The sequence below is a fragment of the Schistocerca cancellata genome, chromosome 3, assembly GCF_023864275.1.
Source record: "Schistocerca cancellata isolate TAMUIC-IGC-003103 chromosome 3, iqSchCanc2.1, whole genome shotgun sequence".
Lineage (NCBI taxonomy): Eukaryota > Metazoa > Arthropoda > Insecta > Orthoptera > Acrididae > Schistocerca > Schistocerca cancellata.
In genome coordinates, this window is record NC_064628.1 from 119,678,128 (window position 1) to 119,698,544 (window position 20,417).

A 20,417-nucleotide genomic window follows, 5' to 3' on the forward strand; every position below is an offset into this window, starting at 1 on the left:
GAATGTAGCAAATCCATTAAGAGGGTACAGAAAAATTTTAGCTAAGAAAAGAGTGATTAGTGTGTTCTGATTTTGAACCACAGATTATGTACAAATTATTCACTGAACTATCCACTACAGAAATCAACTGCTAATTTTTGAAGGTGGTGATACTGATCACACAGCTTCTGCTGAAATAAATTGTCTAACATATAAAATAACAGTCCTTGATAGTCAGTTGAATATTTATTACCAAAAATGGATGTTACAGGGCAGTATGGACAAATACATCCCAAGATCAGTTTGCAGAAGAATAATGATACTGAAAGAAAGAGAAGTCACTACAGTTATTGAACAACCTATTTAGAGCAATGCAAGTTTTTAACAGTTACACATTGTAGTCCCATTAATAATGCTATGATGTTTTAAAGATCTTCAGAGTATCTTTAACCACTCTCCAGGAGGTTCCACAGTTTACATTTTCAGTATGTTTCTGCGTTCTTTAACTGGTCTTTATTTTTATATTGGAAGGCTTTTGTCAATCATATTATTTTGATGTGAATGTTTTCTTTGTATAACAAAAAGAGCTGCAACTACTTTTTCTCATTGATGGCCCTTGAGTTTCTCTCAGACCTTTAATTCCTAGTAATATTTTTGCTATCATAATTACTTCATATGAGTGCATTACAATAACAAGAATATTTACTCTAAAACTGCTCCATTGGGAGCTCTATGCTGCACTGTTTCAAATTACAACCTGCAGGCGCTACTTTAATTAAATGTAAGAAATAAATGTTGCACTACATCTGTGCCAGTTGTTTCAAGATCTTATGACAAACTATGAGGAATTTCTTGTTTACAAATCATTCTTTTTACCAGTTACTTATGAACATGAGTCATCCGCAAGGAGCAATGAATGTGTCTGTCAAAAATTGCAGGATTCTGTTGCATTTTGTAGAACACATAATCAATTCACCCAACCTGATAATCTCGGCAGTGTTGTTTCGTATAAAGAGCCTTAGTACAATTGAGGGCTGCTACTAGTAGTCGTGACATTAGGTATAGATGATGATCAAACTAGCCACAAAAGATGTGACATTATTCTGTACACCTTTGATATGACACATCCAACAGATACTCTTTTGCTTTTTAATGCATTGATGTAACTATGTAATGCACAGCGAGATCATATACAGTTTGACATTAAGTCTTACAGATCAAGACAGTGTTACTACTAAGTGGCTGTTGAAAGTTTTTAATAATTCCTTGGATATTGTACACTAATAAACTGATATCTTAAAGCCAAATGCAGCATTCAAATATACTGTGTGTGCTTTGAGATCTGTAGGGAAAGACTTCAGAATGAAAGTTTTTAAACAATATGTGGTCTTTGGTAATCGCATACACTCCATAAATTGTATAATCAGGGGTGACATACAAAGCATTACTGTGAAGTATTCCTGGCACTAACATGATGATTGTTGCTACTTTACTATACTTATTTCACTTTACCGGAAAATTCATCAGTCACGTCCAGATGTGTCACATGCATGCATATCTGATAGGATTTTGTGTCTTGGGCACTAGTGTTTTTGGCCTGTTTTCACTTTCAATTATAACAGCACCCACATGTTTGTATATTACACCAGGAAAATAGTAGTACTGCAATTGAAAGTGAAAATAGGCCAGGGACAGGAATACCTGACAAATGCAGATAATTCCTCGAAATATGATTAGTAACGTTTCATTAAAATAAAACAAAGCCAGAATGGTAAAATAAATCTGCTCTTTTAGTAGTTATGTGTATGAATCTAAAATATGTGAAGTAATTATCCATCAAGTATAGACAGGCCAGGTAAATGAACACTGTAGTATATCTCATACAAATATAAGCTGCTTCAATTATCGGTATAAGTGAATCCACAAACTGAACTTTTACTTACCCAACTATAAGACAGCTCCGTTTTGAAGAGGCTAAACTTACGTAATCAATGAATGTCCAATTTTTGCAATACAAGAACAAATAAAAGAAAAAGATATATTTTACACGCATTTTTATCTCCTCAACTTTTTTATTACTATCTAGGCCATTATTCTGTGGTATCACTAACTTACATATATGATTTTGTTGTCATGAGTATCAGCATTTAAATTTGTAAGCTTACTGCCTTTGCTTCCTCTCTGATGTCATATTCTGAGCCATCAGTTGGGTATGATGGATTCAAAGGGCTTCCTTCGTTTCCCTCCAGAATGAGGGTTGGTCTCCTTGAATAAGCAACCCACTGCATTGGCCATCACACCTGAGCTGTGGAGACCATTCCCAGCATCCATTACTTGAAGCTGTGAGGTCATGCAACAAGGAATGATTACTAGGTCTGTATTGTTCTTTGAAATCAGATCCTTAACTTCCTGGGTGAGAAGTCCTCTGAAAGAACCCAGCACCAGCATCTGCCTCTGCCTTCTCTTAAGCAAACAGCCTGCTGTTCTGTTCCAAATAATCTTCAACCAATCCAGCACTGTCATTCACCATCCATCTTTGTGATATTTCCTTTATGTTTCTGTGTGTCTGTGGCCTTTATTTGATGAATCACTATTAACTTAAAACCTGTAAATTCCCAGTTCTTTAAAGAATCAAACTGATGCATAAAACAGCTTCCTACGTATGAATACTTGACAAATGAGTTAATGTGTTAAATATTTGACTTTAAGAATGTAAACAAGAAAAGTTTGAGAAAGGACTGAAATTATGCTTTAACACTTTAAGACGAGTGATGTAGCTCCTATGTCACACAGATTATATCTCAAAAAGATGAGTGATGTAGGACCTATGTTGGTCCCTACTAAGCTTTGTAAATATATTGCACCATTGTGCTATGTGTGTCGTCTGTATAAAGATACTCTAATATCCTTCAACTACTGCAAAAAAGACAATTGGTAGCACATTTCACCCTTAATGGTGGAAAAGGAAAACTGACAACATTGTGCGTTACTTGTCTTGTGGACTTTATGTTCTCCTTGTCGCCATGGCCCATGCCTCACAAATCCAGAAACTGGGAGGAGGGGGGTTGGAACTTTCATTTCACAGGCGAGATCATTTGCTGTTTGTGAAATGCGAAGACACTAGGATTGTATTTCTTTGACAATAAAATGCAAAATGGCTGGATTCAGTGTCAATGTCAGAACAGAATTAGGAATAACAGAAGATGAAACCTGTCTGTATTTTGAATGATGATAAAGTTGGTGCAGACCACAGCTGCCAGGTAAGAGGATGACTGAAAAATCCTTACATTTTCTACAAAACTTTCCAGCAAACATCTTGTTGAATTCATCACTGAATTGGCAGCAGCACTGGTGAACAAAGTTGATCAACTTCCATTAAAACAAAACAGACTAGTTGAAAAACTTTTCTTAAATTGATTACAGCTACAGAACTGTCAAAATGCTCTCTGACGAGATCTAAGGTTTTTACAGAATGAAGCAAAGCAAAAACATGGGAAAGTAGCAAAAAAAGGTATCACATACTATTGTGAAGAATGTGACGTAGGATTTCGTTTTCTAACATTCTTTGGAACTTTTCACGCAGTACTAAAGCAAACGCAACAAAGCAGTTTTCAATGCAAAGCTACATTTTTAAACTGTTTTACCTTTAGTACCAACAACTGCTAATTGTATCTCCAGTTAGGAAACAAAAGACTAAAAAGACTTTTTGTAGTTGCAAAAACAACACATTTTCATATCCATATAAAACAACTGTCACTGATGTAAGTCTATGTTTCTTTTTGATATTTCATAGAAAAAGTATCCCTTTTTCACATGCAGTAAACTGGCTTATATTTTGTGCAGTAGTACCAACTACACAAAATTCAGAAAAACTACAAAAAAGAAGAGTACATACTAGCTGAACTACATGCTAGCTGCCCTGTCCTCAAAGTGTCAAAAGTTCGTTGGAAGTCACCAATTTCTCTCACTGTCAAAGACTGGATCAAATAGTCCTGGTAATTTGCAATCCATTTTATGCAAAAGACAGTTTTTCAAGCATCTCAATGTTTATGTCATATCCCCTGAACTATGTGCTGTACAATTATATAAATTTGCACGTGCTTTCAGTGGTATAGGTGGATACTGTCTGCAAACTGTGTTACAAATAGAGTTAGTAGTAAAGAAGTAATAAATTACAACACAATGCCTGATGCTGCTGTTATACTGTGTAAATGTAGTAAGCATCATTTTGCGAGGAATGTCAACGAGGGAGAGTGTGTGTGTGTGTGTGTGTGCGCGCGCATTTCTTTTTTTGTAACTTCTTGTTGATATGGGTTGCTGAATGTGCAGTGAATCCTCTGAGTGGTGGTCTTTACTCACTCTATTGTTTGCATTCCGCCAAAAGATGATTCATTTTTGTTTTTAACATGCACAAATCTGTGCTTAATAGAAGGCCAGAAGAAAAACTAACTATGAGTTGGCTACGCATGTGAGAGTAGCTTTCATCATACAACACAGAAGAGAGTTATTATGAACAGCCTAATACACAGTTCCAGGATTATTTCAGACAAGGGGCACCACAGCTTCGTGATTACCTATCCGATGACTGTGATAGACGCCAAGACACAATGCTGTTCAGACACATCAGGAGGACTAACGCATAGTGGAGCTTCCATATATAAGGTCCGTGTTTTAACGTACTTAACACTAGGAAGATTATAATTATTTTACACAAATTTGTTAATTAACCTGCATATGCCTTTGTTCTCTATTATATTTCATTATTGTTCATCATTTGTGTAAATATGACTCTGTGTAATTTTTTAAAAATAACTTGTAAATATTTGTTCTGCATATGCAGGTTAATTAACAAATTTCTGTAAAATAATTATAATCTTCCTACTGTTAAGTACATTAAAACATGGGCCTTATATGTAAGAGCTTTGCAACAACTGCTCGAAAGTAATGTGCTCCTAAAATAGCGTAAAACATCTCTGATTTACTTTATGAGCATAACATGGAGTCATACGGTCAATGACATACTAAGTTATAAAGCGCCTAGTGTATGTACAGATATGACTTGCTCTCAATCAAAATCACAAGTGTCACTAATATATCCAATGTATAATGCTACCATTTTAAATACTTGAAAATTGCCTACAGCTGAAATCACACAACTGTATATGAAATAAAGAGAATGGCAGCTGAAGGTATCATGAAATCTTTCAAAAAATTCATCACAGCTGCAGACCCTATCACCTTGAAAATTAAGGAAATGTTGCAACCTGTTAAAGATAATCTTGCTCTGAGAGTATCACGGATTTGTAATTTTCCTTGTGAGTGAGGGACTGTTGCTGATTGCTGTGTGGGGAATCAACATAATGTTAAATACAGGCATTTTGAAAAATCAGCAGTGGCAGTGCACAGCCACTTAAACACAAGATTTTGTTTCCGTAAGTGAGAACCCTTGCTTACACAATAAACTACTGGGAGCCTGTGATGAGGTAAGGAGTTTAAATTATGGTATGTGTAAAAGAAACTTTAGGAGAGACACCATCTATGCACTTGAGAAGAAAGAGCACAGTGGAAGACTTCCTGTAGTTTACCACCTGGTGCAAGTGACACTGGATAGAGTGCGCAAACATAATCTACGGAAGTAGATGACGCTGCCAGAGCACCTACCATTTCCAGGGTCTCATTATGATGTGATCCAGCTGTCCAAATCTGTCTCTTGAATGATTCAACCACCAGCCCAATGGACGCACACAAGGGCCCTTACACACTATGTCAGGTGCTAATAATGTTGTCTCACCAGAGTATGCAGCATCTCTGTACCCTTCTCAGTGATCACTCAATATCTGACACTATTTGCACCTCTTACACACCCTACCAAGTCTGGTAACAACACAAGCATGAAAAACATTAACACATCACCTGATCATGCCTCCTGTGTGCTTCTTTTTTTTTGTCATGCAGTGTATTCTGTACTGCTGCCATGTAACACAGTATTACATATTTCTTGATTTACATGTTCATAAATTTTGTATCACATCGCGAACAGCAATTCATTCAATGTAAAATGGATTGTCAACTACCTATTTTTATAGCTGAAGAGTCTCATTATTACATTCCTTTAACAAGATTCCTGACAACTAACTATTGCTACCAATAATTTCTCCAATTAGTAATTCAAAACATGGCTTCCTCCAATTACCTAAGAGGTTGGTAATTTACAATTTTCAATCTGCTGTCCTTTTACATAGCTGCCAAGTTGGTAGGAAAAAGATTATAGGATGAATTCATATGCATGTTTAAAACTAGCTTCTAGTCGTAACAATTAAAATTTTCCATTGTTTCCTTATACCACTTCAAACCACCAGAATTGTTCAACAGCCTGCGATTTTGATTACTGTTGAACAATTCAGGTGCCTACAAAAAGGAAAAACTAGCCAATAATGAAACAACAAAAAGTGAAGCATCAATTGGAGCCTATAATGAATGTCAAAGATTTGATTATTAATTACGTATATGCAAGAGAGTTATTCATGAGGTTATCAGTATACATGCAACAGCATGCACTATCAATATGTTCCAAAAATGCTGTGCATAAAAATGAGATTTTTCTGGGGCTCATACACCTTGTTACACTGGTGATAGAAAGGTAGAGTCAAGTGTTTTGAATGGCCCTTGGGCTAGGGACCATTTGCATAACAGGAGGATTGTCTTAGTGTAACTGTCCTGCAGCACAGGTTCAACTTTTGAATATTGCATGCTTCTCCCAGCTTCAGCAAATGGAGCAAATAAGTTGACTTCTTTTGCATTAGATGTGGCCTACATGCACCTTAAGGGGGAGGTACCATTTAGTTCGAGGGCAGTTCCTGAAAAAACTGGAAAAATGTTTCTCACCATTTTTTTGCTGTCACTAGTGGATATAAATAACAAATGGCAACAAATTCCTAAAATTTTAATGGTATGTTGCCTAGGCATTTATCTAGAAGTGTCGTCTTCCCATCACCTTTAGCCACTATCAAGAAATGCCCTGAAAAGATTGTTTTTGGGTACTAAACTAAGCTGGGGATGCCAACACAGCTATGCACAGCAAATGGCTGAAACTTTATGACATATTCCTAAAAATCCCAATATTGAAAATTTTCTTTATACCTTCACCCATTTCAGAGACACAGAGGTTCAAAGTTATTCCACTCGTAAGATAAAACACACACTTAAAATCAGGTGTGAAGTGAGAATATAGTTTATAAAGTGACACAGCATAAAAAACATGCTTTAAAAAGTCTCCATTATCATCATAAAGGTTCTGGGAACCCCACGTTAATGCACTGAATCACATGCAAAATTTTTGCATACATAAAATCCAGTCTGAGGTGTAACGTTAGTTCTGCATTATTTCAATTTCACTTAAGTCTACTATCATAATTGTACTGACCCATAAAGTTGTTCTAATATGAGTGGCAGCCGAAAAATGCTCTTATCGGAGCATAAAAAGGTGAATTTGATCCTGTTTAACGGACAGACTGAAAAGTGGGAACCAGCTGCCTCAGTCTACCTTCCTCAGCATTTTTAAAAACTTTCTAAAATATTTTGGCATGCAGACATATTTGCACTTTTTTAAGACGGAAGGAGACGAAAGTAATATAGAGCGAAGGAGACAATGGACGCAGTGGCAGTGAAACATAGTTGACAGTGACAGAACAATGCTAGGAAAAGAGAGAAGGAGACAGTGTCAATGGGAGAATAATGAAGAGAAGGAGAACGTGGAAGTGGGTGAGAGCCAGTGATAAAGAGAGGCGGAGTCGGTGACAATGACAGCAGCAGTGGGAAGGAATAAACGAGATAGCAGCAGTAAGAGAGAGCAAAAGGAGAAAGTGACAAAGAGGAGCCAGGACAGAACGAAGGAGACTGTAGCTATGAGACAGGGAACTGACCGAAAGACATAGGGATATATTGACAGTGAGTTGAGTTTGATGAGAGAGAAAGAATGCAATTGAGAGTGGATGGGTACAGCTGACTTACAGTGATGGACTAGTGGGTGAGAGGTGAATGCAAATATCTTTGCACGCCAAAATTTTTGGGAAAATTTTTAAAGCTGTTGAGGACAGTAGATTGAGGCAAGGTCTTTTAAACAGGAGCATATTCACCATTCACCATTGTCCAATAGGACAATTTTTCCACTGGTGTGAAGATGGACAACATATTTAATGCTCCGTTCTGCATATACAGCGTGTTACAAAAAGGTACGGCCAAACTTTCAGAAAACATTCCTCACACAAATAAAGAACAGATGTTATGTGGACATGTGTCCAGAAACAATTTCGATGTTAGAGCTCATTTTAGTTTCGTCCACCTACACTCAATGGAGCACGTTATCATGATTTCATACGGGATACTCTACGTGTGCTGCTAGAACATGTGCCTTTACAAGTTCGACACAACATGTGGTTCATGCACGATGGAGCTCCTGCACATTTCAGCCGAAGTGTTCGTACGCTTCTCAACAACAGATTTGGTGACCCATGGATTGGTAGAGGCGGACCAATTCCATGGCCTCCATGCTCTCCTGACCTCAACCCTCTTGACTTTCATTTATGGGGGCATTTGAAAGCTCTTGTCTATGCAACCCCGCTACCAAATGTAGAGACTCTTTGTGCTTGTATGTTGGACGGCTGTGATACAATACGCCATTCTCCAGGGCTACATCAGCGCATCAGGGATTCCATGCGACGGAGGGTGGATGCATGTATCCTCGCTAACGGGACATTTTGAACATTTCCTGTAACAAAGTGTTTGAAGTCACGCTGGTACGTTCTGTTGCTGTGTGTTTCCATTCCATGATTAATGTGATTTGAAGAGAAGTAATAAAATGAGCTCTAACACGGAAAGTAAGCGTTTCCGGACACATGTCCACATAACATATTTTCTTTCTTTGTGTGTGAGGAATGTTTCCTGAAAGTTTGGCTGTACCTTTTAGTAACACCCTGTATAATCAATATTTTTGTATGCTATGGGCAGACATAGCAGTTCTCTCTTAGTGACTTGAGTGAACGTAGATAAGAATTTTCCTAACTGTTTATTCCACCTTCCAAACTCATTACGTAGAAAAGAAACTCTGTTAATTAATCCATGTTACTGTTGAATACTTTTAAGCTGTTGTACAGTTATCAAAACAGATGTTGCAGAGATGGTGTACTGTAAGGCATTTAAAGGTCAGTAGCATGCCTTCACAATACGTGTACAGATTTTTTTATAAGAAACTAATTGAGGACAAATACATGTACTGCCAAAGAATATCTTCTTTGTAATTTGTGCACAATTAAGGTTGACTTCATTTGTAACATATTACATTTAATGATACTAGAATACAAAATAAATATATCTGCATTTTTCAATCTTCAACAGGCGTGTCTGTAACATTATAATTATGGTCCCACAGAAAATGTAAAAATAACGTATTAAGTAGCAAAGTCATACAGTAAATGTGTCTGTATCCATTAAACAAAACTCACTATGAAGCAACACATGAATATCTCTCTCTCTCTCTCTCTCTCTCTCTCTCTCTCTCTCTCTCTCTCTCTTTCATTCATTCACACACTCACATACATGCGCACAGGCAATAGGTGCCAACAAAAATATACATACATAAGTACACTGATTAGCTTCCAAGACAGTCTGCATAATTTCTGAAAAAAAGAAAATTGCAGGCTGTTAGTATTTTTCTGAGTTTGTTTTACTCGTGGGTCACCAGAGTATACAATACACTGTGAAAGTATAGCATATGAGTAATTCAATTTACTCATATTGTCTTATGAAATATACATTAATACATAAGTTCCATAGGAAGCATCTCTTATATACATTTACAAAATTAACATACTACAGCTATAACATGGTGACAAATGCACAGTGAAATGCAAAGGCAGTGTCTACGTTGCAGTAGCAGAAGCAGGTTGTACAGATGGTTGCGGAACTGAAGACGACACTGGCGTTGCCGTCGCTACCAAAGCTGCCGTCACAGCACTGTCTTCCGGCCTGCGTAACTTCTTAATGCGCTTCCATTCCCCTGTATTGTAATTCATCTGGAAGTGTGTCTCAATAGTCATTAACTGGAACGTGTCATCAGGCTGTTTGACCTTTTCTTGGCTTTCACTAAGTTTGATTGTAACTATGTTGCCAAGATGGGGACACGGATTATCTGAAACAAATTTAATGTAGTTAATAATTATAATAATTTATATTCAGTAGCTGTAACAACAGCGGTTAAAATATCTATTTAGTTGTAATACACATTTTTACGTTAAAATGAAGCAGCAAGATAAACCAAGCAGTTAGTGTTTACTAACAAACTCAGTAGGAGCATTCACTGTTACTGTGGAAATTACTAGTTTATGCCTCACTTCATTCAATATGCTACTCCTGGCAAAAAACATGGACACTTTTTGTAGGTTATGGGGATCTTTGTGTGTGTGTGTGTGTGTGTGTGTGTGTGTGTGTGTGTGTGTGTGTGTCTACAGAGGAAATAGTATCTACAGGGAAACCAATAACGCAAAGCCACTGCGACTTCAGAGAGCGGTGAAGCTCAACCAGAATCAATGTCAGGCCTGCTGGTCTAGCGATAAAGTGCATGCATGGATACTGAAAAGTCCTGGTTAGACAACAGAATTTTCAGCCTGCCTTTAAACACTGTGTTCACTTCTCAATGATGCATTGATTTGGCAGAAGTGGCATGTGGTTCACGTCCTACATTACATTATAGGCCCCCCTTTCCCCTCTTAGGTAGCTGGGATAAGTTATGGGCATGCTAGTTGCTGAACCAACTGACCGATTTGCACTGCGTCCTTAAGCCACAAAAAAGTATGATTACCAGAATCTACAAATCTGTACATATTTACAGAAGAAGATGAAGAAGAGGATATTACAGTAGAACTTCTGAATAGTGGATATCTAGAAGAAAAATAAAAATTTCCACTTTGAAGAAGTCTGTGCTATTAAAAAAAAAAAGCATACAATACAGTAAACAATATGTACTGTAGACAGAAAAATACTGTATTGCTGTAGAAGTACAACAGTGAAAAATTATCTTTATGTAAGTACAGTACTACATTAATAAACCCCACATAATTGTATATTATAGCATTTAAGTTTCTTTCAAGCATACTGGAAGGTTGGTTTGAAATAATCATGTATTTTTTTGAACCTGAGGGTTAACAATTTGTGTTCCAACTGCTAGTGTTAAACTGAGCAGATAGGTACAACAAAAAGACTCTTACAATTATAGCTTTTGGCTTTGTCAACAATAGACAGACACATGCTCATGCAAACGTAACACACACACACGACTGGAGTCTAGGCAACTGATCAGAGAGTGTGGTTTCAGTGCCTTAGGCTGCAGTCTCGTGTGTGTGTGTGTGTGTGTGTGTGTGTGTGTGTGTGTATGTATTGTTGGCGAAGACCTTAACAGCCGAAATTATAACTGTGAGAGCCTTTTTGTTGTGCCTATCTGCGACTCAGCATCTGCGCAATACAGTGAGTAGCAACTTTCCTTCTCATAATATTGTCAAATTTCATCCTGGATTTTCCATTATAAAATGTTCAAATGCATGATAATGATTCTTGCTATTTAATTTACAACCATCTTTCTTTCACACTGTCTGTCATTTGGAAATTTTAACCATTGTTTGAGGTACATTTCAGAGTCCTTGTCCGCTATTCAGAAGAATTTTACCATGAGGCCAATTCTGCAGAATTCTTAAATGTCTGCTATTGGGAAGTGTCTGTTAAGGGGAGTTTTATGGTATAAATTAAAGGCACTGCCATGTTTCTCTGTCTGTACGTAATGGATAATCTCAGGGATTAAGGGATTTAAAGTATCTGGGCACCGAATAACAGAAATTAATATTGGGGGGGGGGGGGGGGGGGGTGTGTGTTCACTCTTTGCATTTTTGATGGCTTTAGCTCTGCTGACGACACTTTCAGTGAATTGTCTGTATGTCTGGGCAGGAATAGCAGCCCATTCTTCAAGAACTGAATTCAGAGAAAGTAGTGATATTGGATGCTAGAGTCTGAAGTGTACATTCTAATTCATCCCAAAGCTGTTCCAGTAGTTCAGATTGGGTCTCTGAGCAGGCCAGACCATTTCAGAGATTTTATTGCCCACTGCTGTATAGGTGCACTGTCATGTTGTTTCCCAAATTTACCTTCCCCAAGGTCAGCTTCTGTCAGTCATAATGTTTTCATTTAGAGAATGTGTGTCAGTATTTTGAAATGATTACTTTTAAGCTGATGGTAAGGTAAGCACCTCCACCATACATCCTACGTATCAGATAGAAAAGTTTTGTCATGGTTTATTTTCTCAAGGATCTTAATAATTCCAATGAAAGGTTATCTACTCCAGGTGGCATGTCTCGACTTAAGGCAATTCAGGCATGTCTCGACTTAAGGCATTTCAGAGCTACATAAAAATCTTCCAGAGCCCTATCAAAGACTCCCTGCAATACTACAACCCACAATGCATCCTAACTCACTTTCTTTTTCCATAATATTGCTTTCTAAGTTGGTTTCCTTTATAAAGCTGTTCCCTATATATCCCTTACACTTTTCAGTGTTCTCTTTTTTGTTCATGACAAGCTTACCATCTGAGCTCTTGATATACATACTGTTGCTTCTCTTTACTCAAAAGGTTTCTTTGATCTATGAGACATCAGTATTTTCTATAATCAATCATGACCTAAAACTTTTTTTTTTACATGCCTGTGATCTCCTTTGTCTGCTTCACTTGCTGAATTTTTATATTTTGTCCTTTCATCAATTAAATTCAATATCTCATGTGTTAATGAAGGATTTCTACTCACGTGGGATTTTCCTTTGGCAATTTGATTTTATACTGCTTTCACTACTTTGTCTTGCAAAGCTACCCAATCTTCTCCACCACCACCACTTTCTTTTCTTCCCGTTTCAGTCAGTTGTCGTGTAATGCTCCCTCAAACTATTGACAATAGTATTTTTCCCCCAACTTATCCATATCCCATCTCCTCTATTTTTTCTGCAATTTTTCAGTTTTGATCTACATTCTAGTAAATTATGGCCATAGAGACCATCTACAATCTAGATTCTGAAACTTTTGTCTTAACAGTATAGAATTATCCAAAACTTTTTCGTGTCTCCAAGTCTCTTCCACACAAAGACCCCTTCCTAATAATTCTTACATGATGCGAGAGCAGTGATTCAAATGCGCTCTATGCATTTTTCCATTTCTTACTTTTGATATTATCGAATTCCAGCTGAATTAGAGTAAGCGGGGACCATCCACTTGCTTCTATTCCATTCCCAACAATAAGTAATTTTTTTTCCTTTATTTTATCTCTTTTCCTCAATAGTACATATGTCATAAAATTAAATAAAACAATTATTTAATATTTTAAGTTGAAATTCACAAAGTTTTATCATTCCATATGTAATGTCTTGATTACTGATGACAACAATCTTTTAAGGGGACTTGTATGTAAATAACTGTCAAAAAATTGATTTTTTAATTTTTGTCTAAAAAATTGAGGAATTTTATAGAGGCTGCAATCACCATGACACACAGTCAAATCAGTTAAAAATAAAGTTTTGCTCTCATTTGTTATGTTTTTATGACTTTTCAGTTCCTCAAGTAGGCTAACCTTTGAAAGCTTTACAGTTGCTTATCTTTTGTTTGTACAGAGAGTTTAGTCCTCGTTTGCTGTTGTTTTGGCAGGAATATTTTGTTTACAGCGAAGTAATTGTGTGCCTGAGTTCGTTATTTCACTTGAAAGCAATAGGAAGAATTAAGAAATTCAGTGTTAAACAAGGTAAATTTTATGGAAATCCGTTCATGAATACCTCTGCTAATACTGAAAAACAACCTGATACAACACTTGAATCAGCTTCGACTATTCCAAGAACGTTGAAGATAAAACTGAAATATTTTGACAATAGGCTTGACCGTATTAATGCTGATAATATAGACACACCAACTATTGGTTCAGGTTGTGTTATTGTGGAACACTCTGCTCTATCTGAACTAACAAATAAGACTTTGCAATGTAAAGAATGTGGCAATAGTGGCCTGAAGGTAGTTGGGGAGATACATGCTAGAAGAGGTTGTGCATCAAAATTAAGAATTGTTCGAAATTTTGGTGATTTAAGCAAATATGCCCCCCCCCAATGAACCGTAGTCCTTGCCGTTGGTGGGGAGGTTGCGTGCCTCAGCGATACAGATAGCCGTACCGTAGGTGCTACCACAACATAGGGGTATCTGTTGAGAGGCCAGACAAACGTGTGGTTCCGGAAGAGGGGCACAGCAGCCTTTTCAGTAGTTGCAGGGGCAACAGTCTGGATGATTGACTGATCTAGCCTTGTGAAACTAACCAAAACGGCCTTGCTGTGCTGGTACTGCGAACGGTTGAAAGCAAGGGGAAACTACAGACGTAATTTTTCCCGAGGGCATGCAGCTTTACTGTATGGTTAAATAATGATGGCGTCCTCTTGGGTAAAATATTCCGGAGGTAAAATAGCCCCCCATTCGGATCTCCGGGTGGGGACTACTCAAGAGGACGTCGTTATCAGGAGAAAGAAAACTGGCGTTCTACGGATCGGAGCGTGGAATGTCAGATCCCTTAATCGGGCAGGTACATTAGAAAATGGATAGGTTAAAGTCAGATATAGTGGGAATTAGCGAAGTCCGGTGGCAGGAGGAACAAGACTTTTGGTCAGGTGAATACAGGGTTATAAACACAAAATCAAATAGGGGTAATGCAGGAGTAGGTTTAATAATTGATAAGAAAATAGGAGTACGGGTAAGCTACTACAAACAGCATAGTGAACGCATTGTTGTGGCCAAGGTAGACATGAAGCCCACGCCTACTACAATAGTATAAGTTTATATGCCAACTAGCTCTGCCGATGACGAAGAAATTGAAGAAATGTATGATGAAATAAAAGAAATTATTCAGATTGTGAAGGGAGACGAAAATTTAATAGTCATGGGTGACTGGAATTCGGTAGCAGGAAAAGGGAGAGAAGGAAGCATAGTAGGTGAATATGGATTGGGGGGAAGGAATGAAAGAGGAAGCCGCCTTGTAGAATTTTGCACAGAGCATAACTTAATCATAGCCAACACTTGGTTCAAGAATCATAAAAGAAGGTTGTATACCTGGAAGAAGCCTGGAGATACTAGAAGGTATCAGATAGATTATTTAATGGTAAGACAGAGATTTAGGAACCAGGTTTTAAATTGTAAGACATTTCCAGGGGCAGATGTGGACTCTGACCACAATCTATTAGTTATGAACTGTAGATTAAAACTGAAGAAACTGCAAAAAGGTGGGAATTTAAGGAGATGGGACCTGGATAAACTGACTAAACCAGATTGTACAGTGTTTCAGGGAGAGCATTAGGGAACAATTGACAGGAATGGGGGAAAGAAATACAGTAGAAGAAGAATGGGTAGCTTTGAGGGATGAAGTAGTGAAGGCAGCAAGTAGGTAAAAAGACGAGGGCTAGTAGAAATCCTTGGGTAACAGAAGAAATATTGAATTTAATTGATGAAAGGAGAAAATATAAAAATGCAGTAAATGAAGCAGGCAAAAAGGAATACAAACGTCTCAAAAATGATTTCGACAGGAAGTGCAAAATGGCTCAGCAGACATGGCTAGAGGACAAATGTAAGGATGTAGAGGCTGTTCTCACTGGGGTAAGATAGATACAGCCTACAGGAAAATTAAAGAGACCTCTGGAGAAAAAGAAAACCACTTGTATGAATATGAAGAGCTCAGATGCAAACCCAGTTCTAAGCAAAGAAGGGAAAGCAGAAAGGTGGAAGGAGTATATAGAGGGTCTATACAAGGGTGATGTACTCGAGGACAATGTTATGGAAATGGAAGAGGATGTAGATAAAGATGAAATGGGAGATATGATTCTGCGTGAAGAGTTTGACAGAGCACTGAAAGACATGAGTCGAAACAAGGCCCCGGGAGTAGACAACATTCCCTTAGAACTACTGACAGCCTTGGGAGAGCCAGTCCTACCATCTGGTGGGCAAGATGTATGAGACAGGCGAAATTCCCTCAGACTTCAAGAAGAATATAATAATTCCAATCCCAAAGAAAGCAGGTCTTGACAGATGTGAAAATTACCGAACTATCAGTTTAATAAGTCACGGCTGCAAAATACTAACGCGAATTCTTTACAGACGAATGGGAAAACTGGTAGAAGCCGACCTCGGGGAAGATCAGTTTGGATTCCGTAGAAATGTTAGAACACATGAGGCAATACTGACCCTACGACTTATCTTAGAAGCTAGATTAAGGAAAGGCAAACCTATGTTTCTAGCATTTGTAGACTTAGAGAAAGCTTTTGACAATGTTGACTGGAATATGCTCTTTCAAATTCTGAAGGTGGCAGGGGTAAAATACAGGGAGCGAAAGGCTATTTACAATTTGTACAGAAACCAGATGGCAGTTATAAGAGTCAAGGGGCAGGAAGGGGGTGAGACAGGGTTGTAGCCTGTCCCCAATGTTATTTAATCTGTATATTGAGCAAGCAGTAAAGGAAACAAAAGAAAAATTAAAAGTAGGTATTAAAATCGATGGAGAAGAAATAAAAACTTTGAGGTTCGCCAATGACATTGTAATTCTGTCAGAGACAGCAAAGGACTTGGAAGAGCAGTTGAACGGAATGGATAGTGTCTTGAAAGGAGGGTATAAGATGAACAACAACATAAGCAAAACGAGGATAATGAAATGTAGTCTAATTATGTCAGGTGATGCTGAGGGAATTAGATTAGGAAATGAGACACCTAAAGTAGTAAAGGAGTTTTGCTATTTGGGGAGCAAAATAACTGATGATAGTCGAAGTAGAGAGGATATAAAATGTAGACTGGCAATGGCAAGGAGAGCATTTCTGAAGAAGAGAAATTTGTTAATATCAAGTATAGATTTAAGTGTCAGGAAGTCATTTCTGAAAGTATTTGTATGGAGTGTAGCCATGTAAGGAAGTGAAACATGGACGATAAATAGTTTGGACAAGAAGAAGCCTTTGAAATGTGGTGCTACAGAAGAATGCTGAAGATTAGATGGGTACCGTATTTACTCGAATCTAAGCCGCACTCGAATCTAAGCCGCACCTGAAAAATGAGACTCGAAATCAAGGAAAAAAATTTTTCCCGAATCTAAGCCACACCTGAAATATGAGACTCGAAATTCAAGGGGAGAGTAAAGTTTTAGGCCGCACCTCCAAATCGAAACAAAGTTGGTCCATTGTAATATGAGACACAATTTAGGTCGAATGAATGACGATACAGCTACAGTAGTTTGGTTCGCGTAGTAAGCTAAGCAGTTAGGCTTTACCAGGTAGCCATAGCTATGCGTCAGGCGCTCCGTCCATAATTATACGGGTACCCTTCCTTTTTCACGTGCTTCGTCTGGTTTGGATCGATTGCTTATTTTTCTTTGATCTTATAAGTGCCGTTCTCTTTGTTATAGGTGTTTACGTCACTCTAAGCTGAAAATGCATTACTGTACTGCGTCATGCACTGTTTATCGCATTCTGATAATCAGTGTTTACGGCCTGTCGCCGCTCGCGGCGTGGCTTGCTTTTGTGCGCACTACCGCCGCTAACAATTAAAAAAAGAAAAAGAGAGAAATCGTCTCATTAGCGAAACAATGGCAAGAGACTGCTATTTGTTGTTACTAACACTGCTGCTTTCTTTGACGATCAACAAGAACCAAATAATTGACTGCGTATGATAGAAGATGTTCTGAACGAGAGTTTAGTGAAAATTTTTCTGTTTGAAAATCTTTGCAGACGTCTCTTTAGTACATAACATTCTGCACAGAAATTAGTCATCTTAGATTTAAAAATCTAGTCAATTGACGTGCTTCATTTCTGACTATCACTATTAGGCATAAGAATAATACGAATATAAACATGAAATGATATGTATATTCTTCGGCGTTTGCTGTTGTCTCACTCTAGTTTCGTAGTTTATTAAGCGGACAGGATTTAAATGAGATAGCAGCAAACACGAAAGAATACATGGCAAAATGTTTATATACGTATTATTCTTATGGTGAAGAGAATACTGCATGTGATTCTCAATTCATAAAAGTTCCTATTAGTAACCATCTCTTCTCATAGGCAGAAAAAATTCAGAACGTAGAGTTGGCCATATTGACAAACATCCCAAACAGTCTTGCCAGTCGGATTTTCGTAGTACAGTACATTGAAATGTTGCTACATTCGAAGACTAACAATACGGAATTTGTATTTACTTCGTTGGATAATGTATGAAAATGCAGTGGTCGAAACTCGGGGCGGAGAAAAAATTTCGTCTTCCATCGTTTTTTTTTTTATTTATTTACTGACGCAGAGGTTTTGGCGCCAGTATTTATCTTTGTGCCTGAAAAGCATGCATGTGAATCGCTACATATATTCGACGGCAGAAGTTAGTTGTGGCGGCACCTACCAACATTTTTCAGATCTTCCGCTTACTTTGCACTCGATTCTAAGCCGCAGGCGGTTTTTTGGATTACAAAAACCGGAAAAAAAAGTGCGGCTTAGATTCGAGTAAATACGGTAGATCACATAACTGATGACGAAGTATTGAATAGAATTGGGGAGAAGAGGAGTTTGTGGCACAACTTGACCAGAAGAAGGGATCAGTTGGTAGGACATGTTCTGAGGCATCAAGGGATCACCAGTTTAGTATTGGAGGGCAGCGTGGAGGGTAAAAATCGTAGAGAGAGACCAAGAGATGAATACACCAAGCAGATTCAGAAGGATGTAGGTTGCAGCAGGTACTGGGAGATGATGAAGCTTGCACAGGATAGAGTAGCATGGAGAGCTGCATCAAACCAGTCTCAGGACTGAAGACCACAACAACAACAACAAGAAGCTAATATGGTTATACTTGTGGCGTAACTAAACAGAGAATGTATGAGGGGGGATCAAATATAAATGGGATTTTATTTTTTATTTAAATTCATTTATTGAAAAACTCTAGGCAATTATAATTTATTCTGCCACATAGTCTCCTGCTTTGGAAATGCATCTGTCCCAGAGTATGGGCAGCTTTTTGATGCCCTCATCATAAATACAACTGGGTCATGCCACCAGCCAGTCATGCACGAAGTCTTCGACAATCTTGTCTTGTTCAAATCGTCACCCTCCTCAGCTTCTTTAAGTCCGAATAAACGGAAATCGCAGGGCGATAAGTACGGGCTCTAAGAAGGATGATCAAGTGTAGTCCAGTGCATTTCCTGTAGCTTGGAGATAGAGCTGCAGTAGGGGGTCACACAATGTCGTGGAGGAGGATGACCTGTCGATTCGACTAGTCTCGTTTTTTACGGTCATGTGCAACTCTTGCCTTGTTCAACAGTTCGCGGTAGTAAGCAGCAGTGATTGTGCGTTGCTCATACAAAAAATCAATCAGCAAAATGCCTCGCTGACCGAGAAAAAAAAAAAAACGGTTGAAAGAACCTTGCCAGCTGACAGTCGACTCTTGGCTTTCACTGTTGCTGCCTCCCCTTTCCTCCGCCTCTCCTTACCGGCTTGTTTGGATTCTGGAGTGTAGTGGTGAACCCATGTTTCATCGCAGGTGACGATCTGACTCAAAAATGCATCACCTCCTTCCGCGAATCTTGCTCTAAGTCTCTGACAGACCTCCAAACATCTTAACTTCAGATTTTCGGTCAACAGTTTAGGGACCCATCTGGAACACACTTTACGGAACTGTACATCGTTTGTGATGATCTTTAGATCTTGACAGCTCCCATAACTGATTCCGAAATTTTGTGCAATTTCTGATACTCTCACCTGTCGATTGTTGTCAATGTTGTCTTTAACTGCATGAATGTTTTTGTAATGCTGGTATGAGGATAGTGATCATGTTGCTGATTTTCCACACGTTCTTGTCCTTCCTTGAACTTTTTATGCCAGGCAAACACACGTGTCCTTGACAATGTTTTATCACTGAACTGTGCTGTCAATCTTTGGCAAATTTCCGCTGTTGTAACTCCTCCACGAGCACCTGTTGCTCAGACATTGTGAGTGTTACTGACAAAACGGCAGGATATATCTAACAGCATGCTCTCCTCACTTCTAACGGTCCTGCCTAAGCATAGCAGAAGCGCGGGGCCAGTCCTGCAAACTGTTGATGTTCAGGAACAAAAATCCCATTTATATTTGATTCTCCCTGGTATAACACAAATATTAAACTTGCTTATGGTACAAGGTGTATAGGCAAAGAGTACAGAACTGCACGAATTTTCTGTGCTCTTACGGACTTACCCCCCTACAAGATCTGACAGGTACGATAAAATTATTCTACGTATTTTAGAAGAAGTAGCAAATGATTGTATGAAAAATGCTGTTCATGGAAATGTAGACATGAACCACAGCAATATATGTAGGTCTGCAGCCTTGGA

At 38.2% G+C, this 20,417-nt stretch overlaps 1 protein-coding gene across 2 annotated transcripts in view; it reads right to left on the reverse strand.

The window, feature by feature from the left end:
* Positions 1 to 9,682: 9,682 nt before the first annotated feature.
* LOC126177131 (negative elongation factor A-like) overlaps positions 9,683 to 20,417 on the reverse strand; it is a 159,358-nt gene continuing 148,623 nt past the window's right edge. For both annotated transcript variants that reach the window (XM_049924400.1, XM_049924401.1), the window contains exon 10: positions 9,683 to 10,165. In XM_049924400.1, the coding sequence (XP_049780357.1) occupies positions 9,897 to 10,165 (269 nt within the window). In that variant the 3' untranslated portion in view covers positions 9,683 to 9,896. The remainder of the gene's footprint in view (positions 10,166 to 20,417) is intronic.